This window comes from Panthera pardus, unplaced genomic scaffold, assembly GCF_024362965.1.
Source record: "Panthera pardus isolate Hobbes unplaced genomic scaffold, ASM2436296v1 HiC_scaffold_25, whole genome shotgun sequence".
Taxonomy (NCBI): Eukaryota; Metazoa; Chordata; class Mammalia; order Carnivora; family Felidae; genus Panthera; species Panthera pardus.
This window is the reverse complement of record NW_026526821.1, coordinates 35,220,081-35,245,656: the sequence shown is the minus strand read 5'-3', so window position 1 is coordinate 35,245,656 and position 25,576 is coordinate 35,220,081. Positions and strand designations below refer to the sequence as shown.

The window sequence follows — 25,576 nt, the reverse complement described above, 5'->3', positions numbered from 1 at the left end:
GCTGTGGTCTCTGCTGGGGCTTTAGCTCGATGCCATGGGGAGCTCTGGAGTGTGATGTGCATCCGACTTGGTGGCATGGGGGCTAGCCTTTTGTATCCTGTGCTAGCCCATCATCAGGCATGGGCTTCCCACCAGGAAGAGGGAGGAGTACAGTCTCCCAGGCACAGCGACTCCCCTTCAGCAGAGGGTAATTCTCTGTAGAAGTGGGCAGGTGTGACCTCTTGACGAGCTAACCCTTATGGTGGCTGGTGGATGGATGAACACCAGCTCTATAAAGGGATCTGAGCATGATACCACTGGGGACAGGTATGATTGTATGTCCAGATACGGATATTGGGGTCCCTCAGGTGTAAGTGGGCATTCTCTAAGTCTCAGATCCTTTGGATTCAATCAATACCCAAACTGTAACATCAAATATCCACCATGGCTCTTTATTTTTAAGAAAATATGCCACAGCAACTGCAGGAGAAAAGGAGAAGTTGCTGCACAACAAAGAGGTATTTATAAGACTAACTACCCCTTACTAAGATGATGGAAAGAATATAGGAGGGATGGCATATAAATCAAAACTACTAATAGTGAATGAAGGAGGACTGGGAGCCAGGCACTGGGCTGGGCATTTTCCAGGACCTCACTGCACCTGTGAGGTAATCTTGTAAAATGAGTTATGGTGACCATCTCCAGTCACAGATTAGCACAGTGAGGCACAAGGCTAAGAACTTGCCAAGAGTCACCCAACAACTAAGCAGCCCAACCAGGATCTTAGTCAAGAGCACATACTCTTAAAGCACCTGCCAAAGGGACCAAAAGTAAGGATGAAAGTGCCCCAAGGGCTGACTTCTCTTCCTCCTGCCTGACAGTCCGAGGAATCACACCTTTGCTGCTAGGCCAGGTTGAGAGTGAAGGTTTATTTCCATAATTTCTCAGTGTAGTTCCCTTCTACACCTACAACTGCCTACCAGTGGCCCTATCATGGCAGGCGGCCCCACTCTGCTGTTTGCTGCTCTTTCAACAGCCTGACTTTGGCTTTGGCTAGGATTTCTACCTGAGTAACTTTCAAGTCACCCCGATGGAATAACTTCGTAGGGGTTACAAATCTACCAGTGAGGTGCATCGTCCCCCCCCCCCCAACTCACCCCCCACCGCATTTTTGGATACAGTGAGCTGGGGTAAGTATGTTTGGATCCCTGACTGTGTGCTGAACAGTCTCCGGGCCAGTGCTCCTTTTTGACCCTAGCAATGGGTGCTCTTGTAAGTGCTTCTCTTGGCCACACTCCCCAATTCTGTTTCACACAACAGAGGCTCCAGCTACCACAGCATCCAACTACATATCTCCCTAGGCATGGAAAACTAACGATCAGCATTCTGTCTGGAGACGCAAAGGTCAGTGCCTACTACCTAGAGGATACCGCAGGGGATGCTGAGGTTCCAGCATCTTCCTGCCATCAACCATTCCTTTCACATCTGTTTTGGACTACGGGTTTATCATACACGCCTTGCCAAGTGGCCTGAGAGTACAGATATATATTGGGAACTTCCTCTCCAAGGTCAGGAGCATGGAGGGGAAGACAAGGAAGATGCTGCCTGGCCATATACTAAGCCTTCATGTCCTAATCTGACCTTTTGATTTTTAACAGCCAAGAACAAAGAGTGATATAACAAAACTCACTGTTTTTTGAGGCAGGTCATTGGACTGACATTGTTGGCCCTGAAGTTGTGTATGATTGATCTCAGTCCTTCTACCCATTGCTGAAAAGAGAAAGAGAAAGCATTCCTGATGAGTAAAACTACGAGGTAAAAATGGTGGTTTTTATTGGATAGCCTGTATCCATTTTGCATAAGAATAATGTAAACGCTTTGTTTATCTCCTCCCCACCACAGAGCAATCTTCATTCTAGTGCCATACTTTATTCTTTAATAAATAGCTTTCATTCTTTCCATGAAGATAAATGTAACATCTATAGCATCATTAAATGCTGGATTGTCACAAAGGAACGCTGCCCCCTGATTGACTTGTTAAACCTTCCAGTTGTAGCCTGTTTAAATAGAAGTCCTTTTTCAGCCGCTGGCAATCTTCATTATTTCTAAGCAACATTATACAATACACTATGACATATTTAGCTATTCCCATTTTAGAAGATGAGAGCATTTGGGGTTCATCAATTTTATCATGTGATTCTATTTCAATCTAAGAATTTCTTACATATCTTACCTGTCTGTGTTTTCCAGCAAAGCCTTAAAAAGTAAAGCATGTACTGATTGCCAGGGGATCCAGAGCAAACAGTGAAGTGCTTACATAATTTCTGTTTAAGGATTTGGACCTCAGTTTTAGCTCATAACATTACTCCATGGATTTACAAGGAAAAGTGAAGACTGCATGGCAATAAAGGAATTTGGGTCTCTTAAGGACATTCTACTAGAAAAGGCTAGCCTATGAATTAAGGCCAACTCTGCCCTTGGGTCCAACAACTGATGCCAATGAATGCCATACCAAGTTGCTAAAATAAAGAATTACACTCTTGGCAACATGCTTTGTAACAAATTGACACTGGGGGTTAAAACGGACCTGGGGCCTCCACAAAAGCCAGTACCTCCCCGTCTTTGGTTCATAGCGTGACTGCTATAGCTTTGTGCTGAGGAAGGGGAAATAATTTGGAGTCGATAGTAATATAGATGTATATTCAATCTGCACTGTCCAGTATGGTAGCCACTAGCCACATGTGGCTATTTAAACTGCATAAAAGTAAAATTCAGTGCTTCCCTTTCACTAACCCCATTTCAAGTGCTCCAAAGCCAACGTGGGGCTAGTGCCTACCATATCAGACAGCACATATAAAGAACATTCCCATCATTATAGAACATTCTGCCAGACAGCACAACATAATACTAGTGATTTAGTCATTGCAAAGGCCAGTGGTAAAGACTGAGTTCTATCAAATGTGTGTGGTTTTAATCTACTGTGAGAAAATAACAACATTAAAAATGTCATCTTAACCATTCTTAAGGAACAGTTAGTTCGGTGGCATTAAATAACATTCATGCTGCTATGTAGCCTTCACCACCATCCATCTCCAGAACTTCTTTCTTCTTGCAAAACTGAACCTCTCTCCCCCTTAAACAACTCCCCGTTTTCCTCTCCCCACCCCCAACCCTAGCAGCCACGATTCTACTTTCTGTCCCTATGAATGTGCCTATTCTAGGTTCTCCTTACAAATGGAGCCATACAGTATTTGCCCTTTGACAAATTTGCCCTATTTCACTTGGCATAATGTCCTCAAGGCTCAGGCAGGTTGCAACAGGTGACAGAACATCCTTCATTTTTAAGGCTGAATAATATTCCATTGTAGGTGTAGACTACATTTGGTGTATTCATTCACCTGCTAATGGACACTTGGGTTGCTATTGTGATTAATGTGGCTATCGCAAACGATGCTTCTATGAACAGGGGTGCACAAATATTTCATCAAGTTCCTGCTTTCATTTTTTTTGGATACTCTGAGGTGGAATTACTGGACCAAGTAGTAATTCTATTTTTCATTAAAAAAAATTTTAAAGTTATTTATTTTGAGATCAAGTACAAGTGGGATAGACACAGAGAAAGAGGGGACAGAGAATCCCAAGAAGGCTGTGCATTGTCAGCGCAGAGACTGACGTGCGGCCCAAACTCACAAACCGTGATCATGACCTGAGCAGAGACCAAGAGTCGGACGCTTGACCTACTGAGCCACTCATGCACCCCTCTGTTTTTAATTTTTGAGGAACCACCATTCTGTTCCCCATGGCAGCTGTGTTATTTTACATTCCCACCAACAGTGAACAGGGGTTCCAATTTCTCCACATCCTTGTTGGCACCTGTTATTTTCCGTTTTGTTTTCATGTTGACAGTAGCTATCCTGGTGGATGTGAATCTAATAGAGAGTTTTGGCTTTCTTCTTTATGCTTCAATCATACCTAACGGCTTTCTAAAGAAGGACTTAGGAGCCATGAGAGGTAAATTTCCTTCCACAACTAGAAAAGGCTATTTCCTGAGGACGTAAACAGCATTGAAAGCCTCCTGATGGTGAAACCAGGATCCTGAGGCATGAGGAAGAAAGGCAATAGTAGCATTAAAGAAATGCTCAATTATTTTCATCAGCAGCCTTCACTTCCTCTGTCAGATTAAATATGGGAGTATAATTCCCTGGGGACTATCAAATAACCTGTTATTGGGCTAATAAACTACAGGCTCACACACAGTTTCCCAAGAGAAGACAGAAAAACAAATAATTTGGTTGGCATTAACTGGGAGGCATTTTCTCAACCTGAAGGCTTGTTACGTGTTCCAAAACACAGAGTCCATGGTTTCCAGGGATAAAAAAGTGGACAATCCGAGACTGTTCACTGTCTTTTTCTGAGCATTCTGATGTAGTTGTTTCTAAAAATAAATTATAGAGATACCAGGCTTTGAGGAGGCTGAAACAACTTTCATCCATCTTTTGAAAATACAATGCTGGTGAAGGTTCTTGTTTGTTGTGACTGAAAGGTCTCCATGAGTGGAGGTCATCAGTCCAGTGACAGTACTCGTGCGTTAGTTAGGGGGAAATGCCAACAGAATCCTCACGAGCCCTAAAGGGCACTGGGATGGGGGAGGTTGTTGCTTCTTCTGAGATGATAGAAGTGAGGGTCAAGGGCCTTGCCCAAGATCACAGAGCAGCTGGTGCAGAGCTGAGAGGCAGGAAGAACTTTGTTATCGGCCCCTCTTCGGGGCTTGTTCACACATCTCCCTCCTTGGCATGACAAAGTCCCATCAGGACTTTCCTCCTTTCTCCTGTCTTCCAGATAATGCACACTTAGCATATTAAGGCCAAAAGACTTAAGGAAATAGGTGAAGTGTTTTGTTTTGTTGTTTTCAACATAAAATAGATGAGATGCCAGCAGGTGTCAGTAGAACCCCAGAGTTTAGTTGGGAAGTTGCACTAGGGGTGAGCTAGAGGCACATGAACTTCTTTGAATGTTTTCAGATTAAAAGAAGCCAAAAAAAAAAAAAAAAAAAAGGCAACTTAGATAAGTTTTCTTGAATTGCTGAAAATAAGCACATATGTTAACAGTCTACATCATGCCCCAAAAGATGCACCTTCAAGCCCAGGGCTGCATGTTTCTAGAAGGGTCGTTCCCTGACACACGTTGAGCACACTCATTGGCTCAGTGATGACACACCCACCCTATGATTCCTATTACACTGGGTGCCTCCCTCTGGTCTGGCCTTCGTGAGTGGGCCAGCGCAGCCTGCATGCAGGGAACCAGCCCGAAGGATCAATTTGGATGTCCAAATTGGCAGTCTTTGCACTTCCTGGCATGCTGTTCTTGTTAGGGTCCTCTCATTTTTTAATCTTTTCCAGGGCAGACAACCCCAGAATGTGCCACTCTGGCATGTGGATTTCCTTGAGCTGAAGACAATCAAGGCCCAATGAACTCAAGAAGAGCTTTTTACCTCTCTCTTAACTGCCTAAAAGAATTTAGTTAGGGGGCTTGTACGAGGAAGAGAGCTATTACCAAAGACAACAGTTTTTTTCTGTTTTTCTTTTTTTTTTAACATAAGAAGGTCTTCTCCGGGGGCACCTGGGTGGCTCAGTCATTTGAGTAGCTGACTTCAGCTCAGGTCACGATCGCACAGCTCCTGAGTTCAAGCCCTGCATCAGGCTCTCTGCAGATAGCTCGGGGTCTGGAGTCTGCTTAGGATGCTGTGTCTCCCTCTCTCTCTGCCCTTCTCCCGCTCATGCTTTGTCTCTCTCAAAAATAAACAAATTTGAAAAAATACAAAAAGAAGGTCTTCTCCAAAGAGCATGATAATGATTTGTTTACCAAACATTTGCCCTTCCCATCTTCCTGTGAATTGTCTTTGCCTTTTTCTTTTTAATTCATTTATTTATTTTGGGAGCGAAAATGCACATAAGCAAGGGAAGGGCATAGAGAAAGGAAGAGAGAAAGAGTCCAAAGCAGACTCCACAGTCAGCAAGGAGCCCTATGCAAGGCTCAAACTCACAAACCGTGAAATCATGACCTGAGTTGAAATCAAGAGTTGGACACTTAACTGACTGAGCCACTTAGGTGTCCCCGATTGTGTCCCTTGCCTTTGAAACCCCAGACCCTTACCCCCTTCTTCTCCTTGGCTCAGGATGGCATGTAAACCTCAATTATCTGATTATCAGAGAGCCTTTCTTGTCTTGTGGGGCTCCCGTACACACATAATTAAATTTGGTTTTCTCCTGTTAATCTCTTTTTATTAAAGGTGGGTATCTCAGCCAAGAACTCAGAAGGGTAGAGGGAAATTTATTTTTCCTCCCTTACACCATGCACTAGGGGCAAACTATGAAGCTTTTCAAGTAAAGATCTCCACAGGGTCTAAGGTTGCAGTAGGACAAGACCCTTTATAAGGTGCTTAAGACGTAAAATTGCAACGTTTCACATATCTCCAGATGAATAATCAGTGGAGTACCTATATCTTTACACATTAAACTAGAAACTTGGTTTCAGACAGGCATTTGAGCTTTAAAGGGGTTCAGACTCTAAAATAAAGACACTGTAGGTAGAATTCTACGTGTTTTCTCTTATGGGTCCCTATATGCAAGGTGAATAATTTTAGTTGTTAAAGTAAGTTAGGATTAGTTGCCATTAAATTGTCAATGTTTAACTTTGAGGACAGGAGAAGCAAGACATTTTCAGTTGGTACACTGTTATAAGCAAACTACGTGGATATCATTCAGAGACCAGATTAGTAGTTTCTAGAGCTGGCTGTACATTGGAACCCCTGGGGAGCTTATAGGACATTTTAGAAAGCTGGAAGTGGGGCACCTGGGTGGCTCAGTCAGCTAAATGTCCGACTCTTGCTATCAGCTCAGGTCATAATCTCATGGTTCATGAGTTCGAGCCCCAAGATGGGCTCTGCACTGACAGTGTGAAGCCTACTTGGGATTCTGTCTCCCTGTCTCTCTGCCCCTCACCTACTTGCACTGTCTCTCTCTCAAAATAAACTTAAAAAAAAAAAAGAGGGGTGCTTGGGTGGCTCAGTCAGTTAAGCATCCGACTTTAGTTCAGGTCATGATCTCATAGTTGTGGGTTTGAGTCCCGGGTCGGGCTCTGTGCTGACAGCTCAGAGCCTGGAGCCTGCTTTGGATTCTGTATCTCCCTCTCTCTCTGCCCTTCCCCTGCTTGCTCTCTGTCTCTCTCAAAAATAAATGAACATTAAAGAAGAAGAAGAAGAGGAAGAAGAGGAAGAAGAGGAAGAAGAGGAAGAAGAGGAAGAAGAGGAAGAAAGGAAGAAGAGGAGGAAGAGGAAGAGGAAGAGGAAGAGGAAGAGGAAGAGGAAGAAGAAGAAGAAGAAGAAGAAGAAGAAGAAGAAGAAGAAGAAGAAGAAATAATGCCAATTCTCAGGTCCCACCCAAGATCTCCCCACACAGCCACTCTGGGAATGGGGCCCAGCAACCTGCATTTCAACAGGCCCTCCAGATGACAATCATGCAGTCCTAGTATGGAGCATCTGGTACTGATCACAGATACAGATAACTGAAGAGGGTGTGGAGGTGGCCACAGGAGGATAGGCTTGTCTAGTTTTGTTTTTAAACAATTTTATTGAGGTATAATTTAAATATAATGAATGGCCTAGAAGCTTTTGATTCAAATCTTTCAAATGGTAACTAACCACCCTTAGGGTGAGGACTGCCAATTGAGACACTTCAAATTTTAAACCTTCATTGCCCTGTTTTGGTTTAAATTCACACACACGTGTTAAAATATTTAAAAAAAATTTTTTTAATGTTTACTTATTTTTGAGAGAGACAGAGACAGAGAGAGAAAGAGAAAGAGAAAGAGAGAGAGAGAGAGAGAGAGAGGAGGGGCAGAGAGAGAGAGGGAGACACAGAATCCAAAGCAGGTTCTAGGCTCTGAGCTGTCAGCACAGAGCCCAATGTGGGGACTGAACTCACGAACAGTGAGATCATGATCTAAAGTCTGACACTTAACTGACTGAGCCACCCAGGCACCCCGGTGCTAAAGCATTGCAAGGAAAGTTGCAAGCATTGCAAATGCAGAGTAGGCAGCCAGAAGGAAGTTGGTTCAAAGGATGTTCCACAGGAAATCCAGCTGCTGGCAACATTCCAGGATCTCAGGAGGCAGCAAGAGATGGCCCTGCGGATGCCAGTTAGAAGTGACAGCTCCCCCAGGTTCTGAGAGAGGCAAGCACAGAATCTGGACAGGCCTGGGCTTTGGGAAGAACAGTTATTAGAGAACCGGTAGAGAAGCAAGACGGAAGTCTGTTTCCCAGAGCTGGGGTACATGATCAGAACATAACCCACACCACCACTGGTCCTGTGGATGAGGGAGCTTGAGTCAGGCTGAGGACAAAGCACAAGCTAGCACATCCCCACCCCCAGGTGGGACCTGTGTGATATTCCTCAGGCACTCCTGGCTGCCCAAAACACAAAGGAAAGGAAAGGAAAGGTTAATTGATAGAGATCACAGTCATACAGGACATGAGTCTCCATCAGTTTACAAATATCTTAGTAAATTATGAGAGAAAGGCAATCTTAACAATTAGCCTAATCTTCAGAAATCTGTAGACTCAGTTTCCGGGGGCCCTAACATCACCCCTCCATAGTGATGTAGGAAGAAAGGCAAGAAGGAAATGACAGGTAAAATTAAATTTCCTTATAACCTGCAGCCCATTGACAAATACTTGAGGCAAATACAGATTGTACCATTTCTCCCAGAAGGTCCTACTGTCATAATGTTAATGCCTTACTAGAGGGAAAACAACCTTAGCTTGACAATAGCTAGGCCTCCAGTATCCTGTGAGTCTTCTTTAGCATATGGAAATCTCTTTGGAAACTTCCCATTTGCTTCTACCTTCCCAACTCCATAGTATATAACCAGTCACTCCTCACAACCCCAGTGCAGCTCTTTCTGCCCATGGGTCCTGTCCCCGTGCTTTAATAAAATCACCTTTCTGTATCAAAGACATCTCCAAGAATTCTTTCTTGGCCGTCAGCTCTGAACCCCACCAACACCCCCAAACTTCATCAGAGAGTCTGGTGATTTAGGCAGGACTTGACAAAAAAAAAATCACATTTTTAAACCTTCAAATGTGCTCATCTAGGATTCTGAATCCATTCGGAAATTAAATAGAAGCAGATCTACCAATGTTTGCATATCACAGACCAACTTCTACATCAGATTAAGAGGGAAAAATAAAACTTTCTCTTTCACATCAGCGACTTCCTCCGGGTTCTCCTAAAGAGAGGAAAATGCAGGCAGAATGCACTCAGTGTCAGTCATAGGAGATATCCATGACAGTGCTGGAAATTCCCTTCTGGCCTGGGACAGAAGGCAAAGTGGGAGACAAAGACAGCCTTGATGGCAAGAATGAATCGGGCATCGGAGCCTGAAAGTCACCACAGTTGCTACCCTGAGAGAGAGGAGTACAAGATAACAGAGAAGCGGAGGACTCTCATGCATAATCAAGGAGCTAAATTTGGCAATCCTAGATACAATTCAGCAGAAAAAACCCAGGATCAAAGGGGAAATTAAGGAGCCTGTACTAATGACCAATAGTGAACTACTGAAACTGGCATCCAAACAGCAATGGGGAATTTTGCAGAAAAAACAAAAGCTCAGTAGAGAGACAGCTAAATGGTAATCTCAAAAGCCCTTGGGAAGTCAATAATAATTCTGATAAACTTTTCAACTCTAAAAGACCCAAGAGAAGAAAAAAGGAAGAACAACTGGGGTCCTTTTCTCTTGACATCATCTGAGCACCTTCCAGAAAATACAAGTTTTTCATCTGCTGTCCTCCATCCACAGAGTAAAACTGATCAAGGTAAAAGGAGGAAGGCATTAAGTGCCATCTGATGCTTTTTCTTTTTTACATCTGTTATTTTTGAGAGTACACACACACACACACACACACACGTGCGCACACAAGTTGGTGAGGGGCAGAGAGAGAGGGAGATACAGAATCTGAAGCAGGCTCCAGGCTCTGAGCTGTCAGCACAGAGCCCAAAGCAGAGCTCGAACCCATGAACTGTGAGATCATGACCTGAGCCAAAGTAGGTCACTTAACCACTGACTGAGCCACCCAGGTACCCCAATGTCCTCTAATTCTTAAATCACCTTCAGAGCATGGCAAACAAGTATTTGGGCAGGAAATTAGCTGCCAGGAAGGAGTATATGTGGCTGTGTTTGAAAGATAAATTTGGATGGGCCTGGATAATATTTATCCTTTTCTAGTCAAAACTAGTGTAGGCACTCACAGATAGTCAAAACAGTCTCTTAGCCTGGCTGGTTATCTTGACAACACTGGGTAGTTAGGTCAAAAAGAACCTCTAAATAGTCATAAGAAATGGGAGGACATCGTGCTTTTCTGGATCATCATTCAGAAGCTGAAGTGTCAAATTCCCCTACCAATTGGATTCTGTTCATTATCATTCCAAGAGGCAATTTTTGCATTGCCTAAGCTGTCCTAGTGTATCTATAGTACCTTGTCTCAAATAGCACATCTAATTCCAGATATGTACTCCAATAAATACACTGTAGAAGGGAATCAAGATACGCCACCCCAAAATATGACGCTTTGGTCCAAAAATTATTTTGAGCTGAAGGCATCTGAATTCCTGAAATCCCTTTTGTGACTAAAAGCAGATCCTGCCTGAAAGAACCCCACTGTCATAAATCTAGATCCAGGAGTGGCTCTAACCTTCCCTTCTGGAAGATGAAAACTTGGCACCACACTCTAACAGAAATGGTCATAAAATTCTCATGTCCACCTATTCTCAGGGCTCATTTATCTTTCCTAAAAGTCATTTGTTCTCCTGTAAGTAGCCTTTGCCCCCTTTCTTTCCCCTGCTAAGAGGAGGTACAAACTCTTAAATATCCCTGCTCCTTTGGCTATTTAATTCCTTCTGTGTTGCACCATGCACATAAAATCAATAAATTTGTATGCCTTTTCTCTGTTAATTTGTCTTTTGTCAGTTTATTTCACAGACCCAGCTGAAGAAACACAAACTAAAAATGGAGGTACATCTATACACTCAGAATACATTAATGCCTTAGGTTCATTTGTGCCTATCGACTTTATAACGACATACAATGCTCTTTCCTGACTTAACAGAGCAAGCAGCTCCAATCTTACAAGCTCTAGAACTCATTCACAAACAAAATGAGATATTTGCTTTATTTTATGCAACATTTTTTCTCACATCTGCAAAGAGAACTCTAAATTAACTGAAGAATTTTAAGATATTAAGAAAACCAAGAGCATTACCCTATGCCAGTCAGAAACCAGTTTTGTGAAAGTGCACTTTTGGTTGCAGCTGTCAAATCTGCAAAAATCCTGGTGGTAAAGGAAGAGCAAATGGCTGGTGAATTAAAAGGTATTCGTGAAGTGGTTTCTCTGGCTGATGCCTGTATTGTCAAGCTCTGAAGTCACATTCCTCCTGACCTGGACCAGCTGACAGAGCTGGCAAATTAAGACATGCAAGACATGCCAAAATGAACACTAACGGTATCTCTACACGCAGAGGCTCTGTGATAAACATAACCCATCAGGGAGCTGCTGGCCAATTCTTGCCTATGTAGCATCAACCTACATAGCTCAGGCAAATCAAATCTATAGGTAATCCTATAAACTAAATAGGGACTTGCTATAAAAGATGCTAAAAAGGGGACAACCTTCATTACCTTTCCATCTTTTATGGAAATCTTTCCCCCAAACTTCCCATGGAAGGAAGGAAGGAAGGAAGGAAGGAAGGAAGGAAGGAAGGAAGGAAAGAAAGAAAGAAAGAAAGAAAGAAAGAAAGAAAGAAAGAAAGAAAGAAAGAGAGAGGGAAGGTCAGAGAAGAAATGTGACAGCAGGAAAATGGAAAGAAAAAAAGAATATTTATGACAGAGATGAACAAATGAATGCCTAGATTACGTTGCTTTCATACTGCCGGGAAAATGTGGGGCTGAGAATGCCTCTGTGACCTTGCTTGTTGACCGCTTACTGGAAAGCAATAGTTCTGGAAGAGTTTCATTTGTGTGCCTTCAACAGGCAAAAAACCCCACAAAACAACAACAACAACAACAGAAAAACAACAACAAAATACCAGTTTGGTAAATAGCTGAATACCACCCCCCTGGGGCTGAGATTCCTACCAGGATAATAGTGCTTCATGGAGCACTACAGTGAAGAAACCTAACAAGGCTTTCTCGTGCTTCATTGACCAGGGAGCCTCCTTTAAATGTAGGCTTTTGTGAGGAATCTATTTTGCAGTTCACCAGTTTGGGAAGGGCTGCCTTATGATTTCAACTCCCACAGGTAAGGATGTTAACTTTTACCTCAACAGTACAGTAAAATCATACAACGTTCAGGTAGAAGTGGTTGGGCAGTAACAGAATACAGGATCTAGAGTGAATGTGACACCTGGCTTCAAGACATGAGCTCTGCCACTTACTGGCTGTGTGACCTTGGGCAAGTTACTCAACCTCTCTGGGCCTATTTCTTCCTCTGCAAAATGATAATCATGCCCAGCCCAGAGGACTGCTGTGAGAGTTAAATGAGATAATATATGTAAAGCACTTTGAACATTACCTGGTATTCAATATAAACTAAAAAATTCCATTGCTGCTGTTCTTACTGTAATTATTGGGGGTCACTGGTCAGCATTTCTGTAAAGGGCCAGAAAATACATAGTTTAGGCTTTAAGAAGGCCACATATGATTCTCTGTTTTATAGTTTTTATGTTTTGTTAACAACTTTTTAAAAATGTAAAAAGCCATTCTCAGCTCACTGGCTATACAAAAACTAAGGCTGAGGGCTGGGTTTGGCCCATAGGCTGCACTTTCCCAGCTCCTGATTATTTTTATTTTTACTTTGAGAGACAGAGAAAGCGTGAACAGGGGTGGGGCAGAGAGAGAAAGAGAGAGAGAATCACATCCCAAGCAGGCTCTTTGCTGTCAGCGCAGAGCCCGATGTGGGACTCCATCCCACAAACCACGAAATCATTACCTGAGCTGAAAATCAGAATCAGACACGTAACTGACTGAACCACCCTGGGGCCCCTGCCAGCCTGATTATTAAACTTGCCCCAGATTATAGTGCTCAGAGGCAATAAGGTCTCATCTCAGATGAGGTGTCCCACCCATCTCCTCGTTCATCCTATTTTTTTAAAGATCAGAAAACACACGAACACATGTAAGCTCTTTTTACACATACACTATGTTCACAGTGGCAATTTCTGCCAGCAGTAAAAAAAAAAAAACAAAAACAAAACAAAAAAAAAAACAAAACTGGAGCTATGCGTTAAGGAGGGAAGCAGTTTAAAGCCGGTGACATTTTTCTCTCCCAGGGCCAAAAGGTGAAATCCAAACGTCACATGATACTTCTGGAGCAATTAGAGTAACTCACTTTGCATTCCCTTGGTGGAGTCATTTGATAACACTCTCAATTAGGGCAGACTGAGCGGCTCTGAGCTGGGTCTAGAGCATAGAGTCTCTTAGGAAACCTGTCCAGTTCATGAAACACAACAGGGTGGGGAGAAGGCCCCTGCGATGAAAACTTGTCCCTCACAAAGCCCCCACATTCTGTACAGGAGCACCTAGGGGACTCGTTCTGAAGATGAGCTGGTAACACCAAGAAAACCTACCTCAAAGATCATGGGGATTTACAATTACACCGAAGCCCAAGAAAAGATTTTAAAGACCAAGGAAATGCACGTGATAGAAATTTTAAATGATAAAATACAGTACATTAAACTCTATAACCAGTATGAGCCCAACTGTGTATGAAAGAAAATTGTGTGAATTAAAAAGACACATTGGGGTGGCTGGGATGGGATTGGAGGGAGCAAGAATGGGGTTTCCTTTGGGGGCTGGATGATAGGTTCTAGAACTAGACAGAAGGGGCTGTTGCACAACACTGTGATCTACTAAATGGCACTAAATTGTCCACTTACTTCTAAGTGGCACATTTTGCATTATGTGAATTTCCCTTCAATTTAAAAAAAGACACAGAAGACGGGGTAATGCACTCTGGCGGAGTGGGGGGAGGGTGGTTCTTTTGCTCTGTGTCCTCTTCTGCACTTTCTACTCGAATGTACTGGAAGTACCCGCTCTACCATAAGCAATACTCCCTCTGCCTTCAGAAAACGCTTGTGAACAATACAAAAATGCATGGTCCGTGCAAATGTTTAAAATGAATTTGCCAGTGTGCTCAGGGTTGCTGCAGACTGGGGCTCTAAGCCACACTTTCCTCCTCTTACTACCCCAAAGAGACCTCACTGATGCAGGTGAGAAAACCGCCTAAAAGGACAGCAAAATCTCTTCTAGCTCCAGTGTCCGGTTCCTGAATGTGAACTTTGACAAGGAGCTTTATTTTTTTTGTTAACGTTTATTTTTGAGAAAGAGACAGAGAATGAGCAGGGGAGGGGCAGAGAGAGAGGGAGACACAGAATCCAAAGCAGGCTCCAGGCTCTGAGTTGTCAGCACAGAGCCCTATGCCAAGCTCGAACCCACGAATCGTGAGATCATGACTTCAGTTGAAGTCGGATGCTCAACCAACTGAGCCACCCAGGCACCTTCTTTTCTTTTTAAAGGTTTATTTATTTTTGAGAGAGCAAGAGCGCACAGGCAGGGAGGGGCAGAGAGAGAGGGAGACAGAGGATCCCAAGCAGGCTCCATGCTGACGGTAGCGAGCCCGACGCCAGGGCTCATACTCAGGAACCATGAGATCATGACCTGAGAAGTTGGACGCTTAACCGACTCATCCACCCGGGTGCCCCAGACAAGGAGCTTAACTTTGAAGTAAGTCTGGTGCCATGAGAATCGATAGTTAAAATCCACCACTGACTACTAAAGAAATTTGAGAATTCCAAAAAAACAAAAAACAAAAAAAACCACGAAGATAGGTGTTTTTAGAATGGCAAGGGGCTACAGATGCAGAACACAGGGACAGCAGGCCAGGGCTGGCTGGTCCACAGACACGGCCTGAGGGCCCCCAACTAGCAAGTGAGCTCCTTTATGTTGTAGGATCCACAGCGGGACCTGTGGCATACACATTCTCAGAGAACCTATTTTAAATAAATTTATTGCCCTTTCCCCCCTCTGTCTCGATGTCACTAGGCCCTCACTTTCTGATAACCGTATCCGTATATCATACTCCCAGCTAATCAGACTTAAAATCTGTCTCCCCCATAGCTTCTCTCCCCTTACCCAGGAACAAGCTCTCTGGAGTCCGTGTTCAGAGGTGTCTCAGGCCTCCCTCCATGGGTAACTGGTTGCAGCCAAGTGCAACTGATTTTCTCGAATTCTATCTCAGGACTTCTCAAACCATAAGTACATTCGGAATCTTAATCAAATGCGGATTCTGATTCCTCAGGGCTGAGGCAGGGCCTGAGATTCCGCTCAGAGTTCCCAGGTGCTGCTGCTGAGACCCAGATGCTGAGGAGAGATGCTCTCAGCCACATGTTACTACCATGTGTTGATCTGAGAATGTAGAGTATGTTGTATCCCTCCCATGACACCAGGCATGGCCTTCCATTGCCTCCCTAGAATCATCAGGATGGATTCCACAAGCATCTCAGCTTGGCACTCCCAGCAGGCCACAGGCTTGGCCTGACTTTCGAATTTCCCAATGAGAAGTGTTCACTCCAGTCTTCACCCTGGATCTACCACTGCAGGTACAATATTCCTCTGCTTCTGAATGTCTGCTCATGTCTTCACCCTGCCACATGCACAGCCTTCTGTCTTCGGGTGACTGCACACTGAGGACATCACCATAAGGGGACCAGCAGGCCCTCCCTCTTCTGGGTACAAAGTCCTGCCTCTTTTACGGAAATACTTTTCTCCCCCACTCCCTCTCTAACCACAGAACCTCCCATCCTAACAGTTTGAAGACTGGCCTTAGAGATGGGGATGTGACCTACATTAGACCAAAGACTTCCACTATATACAAGTGCCCTCCAAACAACTGATCCATACTGTCCTCGGCATCTAATATACTTTCTCTTGCAAAGAGATTCCTTAACTCTTATAGAAGGAAATAACTTTAAGGGTCACTTGGTACAACTCTCTCTTTTTTGTTTGTGAGAATAAAAAAGCCCATGTAGTAGAAATGATTTGTCCAACATTAGAAATCATCACACACACATACACACAAAATTCTTGGATGAATAGCTGGATGAATGAAGGTACAAAGGAAAAAAAAAGGGCATCTTTTTTTTTTTTAGTTTTTTAAAAAAATGTTAACGTGTATTTATTTTTGAGAGAGAGAGTGGGACAGGCAGAGTGGGAGCTGGAGAGGGGCAGAAAGAGAGGGAGACACAGAATCTGAAGCAGGCTCCAGGCTCTGAGCCGTCAGCACAGAGCCTGACATGGGACCCGGACCTGTAAGTCGTGAGATCATGACCTGAGTTGAAGTCGGACACTTAATGGACTGAGCCACCCAGGTGCCCCAACAGGCATCTTTATTTAAAATGTCAGTGAAATGAACACATTAGGTAAATATCAGCATTCATCTTACTGTAAGTACATTCATGCTGCATGTTGGCTGAGGTCTAGATCTAAGGTTCTAAATGAGCCACAGACAGATCTGTCATTTGGCATACATGGCATTTAAAAATGAACATAGGGCACCTGGGTGGCTCAGTCGGTTGAGCATCCAACTCTTGGCATTGGCTCAGGTCATAATCTCATGGATTCATGAGTTCAAGCCCCACATCAGGCTCTGTGCTGACAGTGTGGAGCCTGCTTTGGATTCTCTGTCCCCCTCTCTCTCTGCCCCTCCTGATCTCGAGCTGTCTCTGTCTCTCTTAAAATAAATACATTTTAAAAAATCATTAAAAAATGAATATATTTGTCAACATTTTAACAACAGATTTCATGTAAAAAAAAATCCAGATGTCTAGTATCTTACGGACAAAATATCAGCATCTCCAACAATCTAGCAACCTTAAGGCCCATGTTCTTAGATAGTTGGAAAACTGGCTGAAGTAGATGCTGCCCTCCACCCCCTAGAGGGTGTATGTACCCCCCAACTCGCTACTGTCTACACTATCCCTTGTCATCACCTGGCATTTTTTCATTATTTACATCATCTTCCTGGCTTCTGTAGGCATCTGAGTTTAAAACTGGTGGTTTAAAGGAACTACAACTTTTGTTGATATGGCAATGAAGCACTAAGTTCAGAGCTGACAGAGCACCACCATGGATGAGACACTGAAGTACTGGGTTCTGGGACAGACGGTCTTTACAAGCACAATGAGAACCGAGGGAGCAAGAGAGATGGAAGGCGGTCGTGGGAGGCCCAAGGAGACAAGTTTCACCCACTCCACAGATTAACCAATGAAGGCAGCCCTCCCTCCTGAGGCAGAGAGAGGATGATGGTTTCTAAATTCAACCCAGCAATAAGCCAAATGAACTCCATTATCCTCATTTGGCAAGAAGAAAACACCTAGGAAGGACAGGGCACTTAAAGCTTACAACATGCGCCCACACACTGGCTGATTCACAGCTCTGTCCTTAAGAGAGCTTTTTAACCGGCCATCACTGCTTTGTTTCACATGAATTCAAAAACGGCTTAAAGTAAAAACAAGAACATGTCAACTTTCAGTTTTGGAAACATGAGAACACAAACACACACACATCCTATCCCAGACTTGAGCCTCAAGAAACACTGAGGCAAAGGGGTGAAAAACTTTAATCAATCAGAACACAGGAAGCTGAGATTAATAATTTAGCTACTTTAGCATTCCAAAGGCATTGGCTCAGGTGAGCCTGGGTAGCAGACCAAGGAGTTAAAGAGAAGCAGGATATAAACACTCCTTGCTAAGCTTCTCCACAGGGCAGTGCTTCTCACACTTGGGTGTGCACCAGAACCGCCTGGAGAGCTAAAACTGGTTACAGATTCAGTAGGGCCAGGGCCTGAGAATCTGCATCTCTGATTAAGTTCCCAGGTACTGCTGGAGCTGTTAGTCTGGGGACCACACTTTGAGAATGACTGGCATATATAATACAATTAAAATTGTACGCTGGGGCTCCTGGGTGGCTTAGTTGATTAAGCATCCGACTTTGGCTCAGGTCATGATTTCATGGTTCCTGCATATGAGCCCCGCATTGGGCTCTGCACTGACAGCCTAGAGCCTGCTTGCCATTCTCTCTTTCCCTTGTTCTCTGCCCCTCCCTCACTCATGCATTTTTCTCTCTCAAAAATAAATAAACTTTAAAAAACCTGCATGTCAAGAAACAGCATCTTAACAGGGAGTGCTCTGAAAGAAAGCTATTGCTTGGGTCACAGACACTAATTCATTTTAATGGTGCTTTTTGTGTTCTTACTGAGTGAATTCTAATCAACGGCTAGGTCAGTAGAATCCACAGGTCTATAGATTAACCTGTTTGCTGTAGTCAATCAATTTGATAAAAACTTGTGTAAGTTCAAAATCACTGTGGTTTTTGGACTAAGTCCATTTGTATGCTAAACCAACAGGACTGAAACGTCACCCTGCATCAGAATCACCTGGCAGTTTAGTTTAAAACAGATTACTACTGGGTTCTGCCTCCCAGAATTTCAGATTCCATGGGTTGAGAGAATTAAGTGTTTATTTTTGAGAGAGAGAGAGAATGAGAATATCAGAATAATCTGAGCTGTCAGCACAGAGCCTGGCATGGCGCTCGAACTCACAAACTGCCAGATCATGATCTGAGCCAAAGAGGTTTAATGGACTGAGCCACCCAGGTACCCCATGGAATTTGCATTTTTAAGAGGCTCCCAAGGTGAGGCCAGTGGTCAGATCCCTAGGAGAAACTGTGTGTTTGGGAGGAAAAACAACAACAACAACAACAACAACAACAACAACAACAACAAAGCTGAGGGGAGACAGGTTCTTCAGGGCCTTTGCCATGAACCTTTGTAGTAAGCCTTCCACTCAACATTATTCAAGTTCAGCAAAGCGGTCTTGGTATTCAACCCAATTTACTAAACTAAGATTTTATTACCTGCAATAAATTATCTGACTTTACCTTTTTTGTAAACAAAAGAGAACACATAACAGTTTTGTAACTTAATTTCTTTAGTACTTACTGATGGGCTTATTTGAGGACTTACTTACAAAGCCTAATTTATAGAGTTTGCCAAATATTTACAACCTGCGTGAAGTATAATGAGCAGTCTGGAAATTGTCTAAATTCAGTGTAAATCTTTGCATTTTGAACCTCATAAAAACAGCTTATTTTTGTAATCAAAGGAAAATTCAACTTAGTATAAAATAACACACTTATTTTTGGGGATTTTAAATGAGGGCTGCATTTCCATCTTATGTACAGTGACTCTGTGATTTCAGTTTGCTGTGCCGCACCAGCTGTAACGTAATGAAAGACATCTGAACTCCCTTCAACAAGCCAGAGACAAAATCCTTCCAAGCTGGTTGCATTCTTTTTTTTTTTTTTTAATTTATTTTAGAGAGAGAGAGTGAGTGTGAGCTGGAGAGAGGCTGAAGGAGACAGAGAACCTTAAGCAGGCTACCTGCTGAACAGGGAGCCTGACATAGGGCTTGATCCCATGACTGAGATCATGACCTGAGCTGCAATCAAAAGTCAGAAGCTTAACTGAGTGAGCCACCCAGGTGGCATCACCACCCCCCTGCACCACCCCCCTGCCCCGGAATTGCGTTCCTAACTAAGGAATGCAGTTGTCATAGTCAGTATTATTTGCAGAGATGAGAATTATCTGCAGAGGTAGGGGGAGGAGAGGGAGAGGGGGCAGGGGAGTGTGGGAGGGGCGGGTTTTATTGTAGTTTAGAAAAAAAAAACTGGAAACCACCATCATGTGGCTGCTTTTACTCATGGGCATTCATAGCTACATATCATACTCACGTATTACCCAAAGGCACAGGTGTTTGAGGAAGAAGTGCTAGCAATCTGTTAGCCATTCCTTTAAATAGAGGGTTTTTAAGGAAAGGAAATAAAAGCTAAATTTTCTAACTGGAATGACGGGAAGGATTTAGGCAAGCAGAAAAATAATGATCTAAATTGGAGAGAGGAAAGACACCAGGTTAAAACCTCCAGTCTTGTCATGGATTCTCAGCAACAGTCCCATGACATCTTGCAAAGTGACTCTAAAAATAACACCATGGAATCCCAGATCTTTCCATCACATTTTCTCAGGCTTCTTGTGTAAAGAGCATTTGCCTAATTTTTCTTGGAGCTACACTGCACAAAACTGGAGGTGTACAGCAATGAGGGTTAGACATTTATCACCTGGGTTAGAATTTATTGATTCCATCAATATAAGGACCTCAGTAAAATGGGCATTTATCGAGCACCTACTGAATGTTGGGCACTGACCATTCTAAATGTTGGGGATGCAGCAGTGAACAGGACGTTGCCCGGATGTCAGGAGAGGAAGTGAATAAACGAATAAATGATATGTAAATAGTGATCAATGATACGAAAACAACCCAGCTGGATAAAGGAGGGAGAGCCGCAGTATGGCAAGAATGGGAGCTAAGGCGATATTCCAGAAGAGACGTGAGAAAACGTGAGCAAGAAAGCAGTGCATTAACTGGCGGAAGAGTGTGTTCAAGGCAAAAGGAATAGCAAATGTAAAGTCCCTGGAGCTGGAGGGAGATACTGAAGTAGAGAGAGGGAGACATGGGCAGAAAGCGAGAGTGAGGGTGGCTTCCTGTAGAGCTTTGTAAGTCTTAAGGTGATGTGATCTGCATTCTGTTTTAAAAGCATCCCTCCAGCTGCTATTTTGAGAACAGACTAAAGGAGCAAGTCCAAGGCAGAGAAACCAGGAGAGACAGGACACTGGCCTGGCGCACGCTGTAGTGATGGGGTGATGGGAAGCAGCTAGATTCTTGATACAAGGCTGTTTGTAATGGGCTGATGCAGGAGACAAAGGCAGCACTGATGGTCTCAGCTGCTTGCAAGGACTGTGGGTGAAGGGTCTAGATTTGGACGTAAGTTTACAATACCGTTAGTTATTCTGTAGAGGAGAAAGGATGTAGCATTGAGCTCGAATCTTCCAAAGAGGTACAGTTGCATGGCAAACTCTTGGCTCTTTAAGCAGAGAAGGCGGCTGAAGAAAATACAAGCCAAGCTACAAAGATGTCTTTTATACCCATACCTCCTTCTACTGTAGGAAAGCATAACCATATTTTCCCAGTCACGTGTACAGGAAAATATTCTGTATTTGAAACCTCAACTCTGAGAAACTCAGATACCATGCAATAGTATGGACTCTTAAGTGGCGCCTGGGTGGCTCAGTCAGTTAAACTTCCAATTCTTGATCTTGGCTCAGGTCATGGTCTCACGGTTCGTGAGTTCAAGCCCTGCATTGGGCCATGCACGGTCACTGGGGAGCCTGCTTGGGATTCTCTCTCTGTCCTTCCCCTGTTCGCTTGCTCGCTCTCTCTCTCTCAAAATAAATAAACAAATAAAATAAAATACCCACTTGAAATAAAAAGATAAGAAAGAGCAGAGAACTTCTTGGGGAAGAAAGTAAAATGGCTCAAAGTCAGGAAAAGTTCCTCCTCCACATGAAAGCTGGTCCTCAATGGACAGTACATGAGACTGAAAAGTTGGCCCATTTGCCTGGATGAAAGGTTTGGTAAACTGTTTTTTCAGAATGGTCAGGTCATTAGTGTCCTGAGAGCCCAGGAATTAAGAACAGAGTCAAGAATCTCATAGGATAAAGACTCCTAAGCAAGTTCTATACTAGAAAGTCTCTTGACTGATCTCTCACTAGTCAGACCAGCACTCATCAGATGCTCATAAAACAAGCAAAACACTCTGACCACCCAGGGAATGCTAACCTCTCACAATTAGTAAGCAAATGTCCAATATGTTGGATCCTTTGTTCTAACCTTGCATGCTTACTATGAGTTACTTATGTTTGTTTCCAAACCTGTTCATATCCATTGTAATTAAAAAACTATATGAACCAGGGGTGCCTGGATGGCTCAGTTGGTTAGTCATCTGAATTTGGCTCAGATCATGATCTCATGGTTCGTGAGTTTGAGCCTGCCATCAGGCTCTCTGCCGTCAGTGCAGATCCGACTTCAGATCCTCTGTCCTCCAATCTCTCTGCCCCTCCCCCTGCTTGCACTCTCTCAAAAATAAAAACATAAAAAAACCCATATGAACCAATGAAATACGCTCGTGGAAAGAAAGAGAGTTGTTCCTTCTCTAAGTTGGATATTTTGGAAAGATGTCTTTAAAGGCGAGTTGCTCAACATGTTTTTTTCTCAAACTGTGTGGACAACAATAGGATTAGAGAAAGGAGTCATAAAGTTGTAGGGTTCTGCACTCCCATTGCTTCATGAATGTCTTTAAAAGCCTCACTTCAACTTCAAAGAAACCAAACTGGATATTTGAGGCAACGAATGCCTCATGGGTGAGATACAGGCAAAAACGACATGGACCCCAATCCACAGACCCATACTGAATGAAGATACTTCATACCTGATATTAAGAGTTTGGCCAACAACCGAATCACATTATATGCTTCCAGTTAAAAGAAAGTGTCTAAGATATGTATGTGTTATTTTATGCTGACTTGTTTTAATGGACTTTTGTGAAAAACTGACCAGGAACACAGGGCAAGAATAGAAGGCAGTTAGCTTATCATGTGGCACCATGATTCCAGGCTCATAGCCTGTAATCATGCTTCAGTGGTATCACAAAGTCACAAGTGCCATTTCAGACACACGGGACATCTCCACATTTCTCACTTAACCAGATCGAATTTGTGAGTTCTGCCATCACTGTGACCCGAGGTCATTACATTTGTTGTATTCTGTATCAATCCTCTCACCTTGATGGCTTGTGTGTTCTGTTAGGGATTGTAACACATACATAGGAATAGGAATAAGATGGTGGGGACAGGGAAGATAGTGTCAGTGCTGGAGGTAGCATAATGATATGAACCATGCAGTTATTTTAAGTTTTGATATCAGGAAGTAGGCAAGATTACCCACATAAATGTATACTCAATAACAAGCTTTTTCACTCTCTTCTCCTCCACATGTCAAAGCTTCAGTGGAAATGCTATCAAGAAAAGAACCCCAAATCTTAACTTTTAGTACATACCCTCTATCTCAAAGATAGACATATATACTACCTACTCATGAGTATGGGTCTCCGAACATGGTTCTGAAGCAAAATGGACTAAGATTGATAGCAATCAAACCATGGAAAGCAAAAATGTTATGGGATTTACTGATTTAAGCCATCTTCCCAGGACTGTACTTGCCCAGGGCATCAGGTGGGGTGGCACGGCCAGAGCATCACATGGGAAGTGAGAAGGCCTGGGCTTTAAACCAGACTCTGGCCTAGCCCGCTGTGTAGTCTTAGGTGAGTTCTGCTAACTCCTTGGCCTCACTCTCCTCATCTGAAAAATGAAGTGTTAGGAAGTGCTTTCTAAACTCCATTTCCTGTCCTAATAATATTCTGTGACCCTGTGATCCTAATAGCTAACACTCATCAAAGGCTTTCAATGAGGGACACTGAGCTAAGCCCTTTCCAAGTAGTAACTCATGCAATCCTCATGACAATCCTAATGGCAGATACTTTGGTATTATTCCCATTTTACAGATGAAGATAATGAGGCACAGAGAGGTAAACTGTGTGCCTAAATCACACAGCTGCTAAGGGGGAAAGCCAGGATTTGAGCCCAGGCAACCTGATGCCAAAGCCCAAGCTTATACTGAGCAACCCTGCTTCTTGTAATGTGACGGGTTGATGAAAGCCAAGAAACACAGGTCTACAGAGCTGTCTTTTTGCAAAATGTTGGGCAGCTCAATACCTGCATCTGATTAACGAGACTTTTTCTTTGTGGGTGGTCAACATGGACTTCTGGGATTGAATGTTGCTATGGCAAATAGCCACTAAAAAAGACCTTTGTAGAAAATATGCAGACGTAAATGCCAAAAAGCGGGAACAATGTATGTTGACATCAGCAGGGTTCAAGAAACCATTCAAACTGGTGTTGATCTAAGCAAGATAATAAAAGAACTTGAAGGCTTTGCAATATCTATTCTCCCAAAGTGAAGCAACCTGGAACAACAGCACAAAACCCACAAAACCACCACAAGACAGAAACAAAGGCTTCCCTGTAACATGGAGCAACCATTCCTGGCTCCAAAGCCTAAGCCTGGGAGCTCCTCAGACTTCACCACACATCTGAGTCATCTGGGGCGGGGGGGGAGGGGGGTGGGGGTGGGGGGGGGGGCGGGGGGTGGTGCATCTTGTTAAAAAAGCAAAGATTCTGGATCAGGTCTGGGTGGATTGGCGACTCTAAAGTGTAAGGACCTTCTAGGTGAGGCTGTGTTGCTGGAATGTGGACCATACTTTGTGAGTGGGAGTAGAGAGCCTATAGGCTCTCAGAGTCTGTAGAACTCACTTCTGCCACCAGTTAGCTCTGGGTGCAGGGTTAAGTCTTAGAAGTCTTGTTTTGTCAGATGATGTTATCTGTACATTCCCCCCCCCCCAGCTCTAAATGATGACTTTCTTATTCAATCCTACATTATACGATTAAGTGGGAAAATGAAACGCCTCCCTTAGCCCCCAAACTCAGGTCTCTGCAATGGGAGAATCAAGGCTAAGGCCTCTTCACACCTACTACAGAAAGATAATGAGAGCTCTCTCTGTTCAGAGGTAAAACCACCCTGAAAACAAATGACTTGCAGCAAACTGATTTATGTTTGAGGCTTTCTACTTGGGACAAAATCTCTTTCAGACTTGCTTGCCAGGGCAATGGTATGCTAGGTATGGTATTAAAAGATGGATCATGATCCAATACTTCAATAACTTATAGGGGCAGGGATTGGAGCTTGAATATCTTTACCGTCTAGACCTGAACTCTCTACTATGATAGCCATCAGCCATATGCAGCTATTGAACACTTCAGATGTAGCTGGTTTGAATTGAAAACACACATCACATTTTGAAGACCTGATATAGAAAAATGTAAAATATGTCATTAATAAGTTTTGATTTCACATTAAGACGACGGTATTTTGGGTATACTGTGCTGAATAAACTATTTTATTGAAATTAATTTCACCTGTTCCTTCCTACTCTTTCAATGTGGCTGCTAGGAAATGTAAATAATATCTGTGGCTTGATTTACATTTCTACCGGGCAGTGCTGATCTAGTCCCCTGCTATTCATGTGGTTCTCCAACCAGCATCATTGGTATCAGCTGGGAACCTGTTAGGGAGAATTTTATCCCCATCTCAGACTTACCGAATCAGAATGTGCATTTTAACAAATTCCCAGGTGACTCCTGTGCACATTCTAGTGTGAGAGAGGTCCTGGGCTAGTTTTCCCTACAACATATCCACAGAGGTATTTGGATTCTTGGTATATGGAAGTGATACTCTAAAAGCATGGTGCTTGCTGAATTTTCTACACCAATGTTCAGCTAGGCAATGGAAATAGATTTTTTTTAATCTTAAATTACTATACAACTTTTAATATATAAATCAAAATGACATTATACATAAAGATTATGCACACCATCCATATACATCTGGGGGGGAAAGGGAGAGAGGTGCTTTCACTGAGGCTA

At 43.3% G+C, this 25,576-nt stretch overlaps 1 protein-coding gene across 12 annotated transcripts in view; it reads right to left on the bottom strand.

The window, feature by feature from the left end:
- The window catches only part of PLCB4 (phospholipase C beta 4), a 420,803-nt gene that overhangs the window by 113,411 nt on the left and 281,816 nt on the right, over positions 1–25,576 (bottom strand). For all 12 annotated transcript variants that reach the window (XM_053890434.1, XM_053890428.1, XM_053890431.1 and 9 more), the window contains one exon: positions 1,670–1,749. In XM_053890434.1, the coding sequence (XP_053746409.1) occupies positions 1,670–1,749 (80 nt within the window). The remainder of the gene's footprint in view (positions 1–1,669; positions 1,750–25,576) is intronic.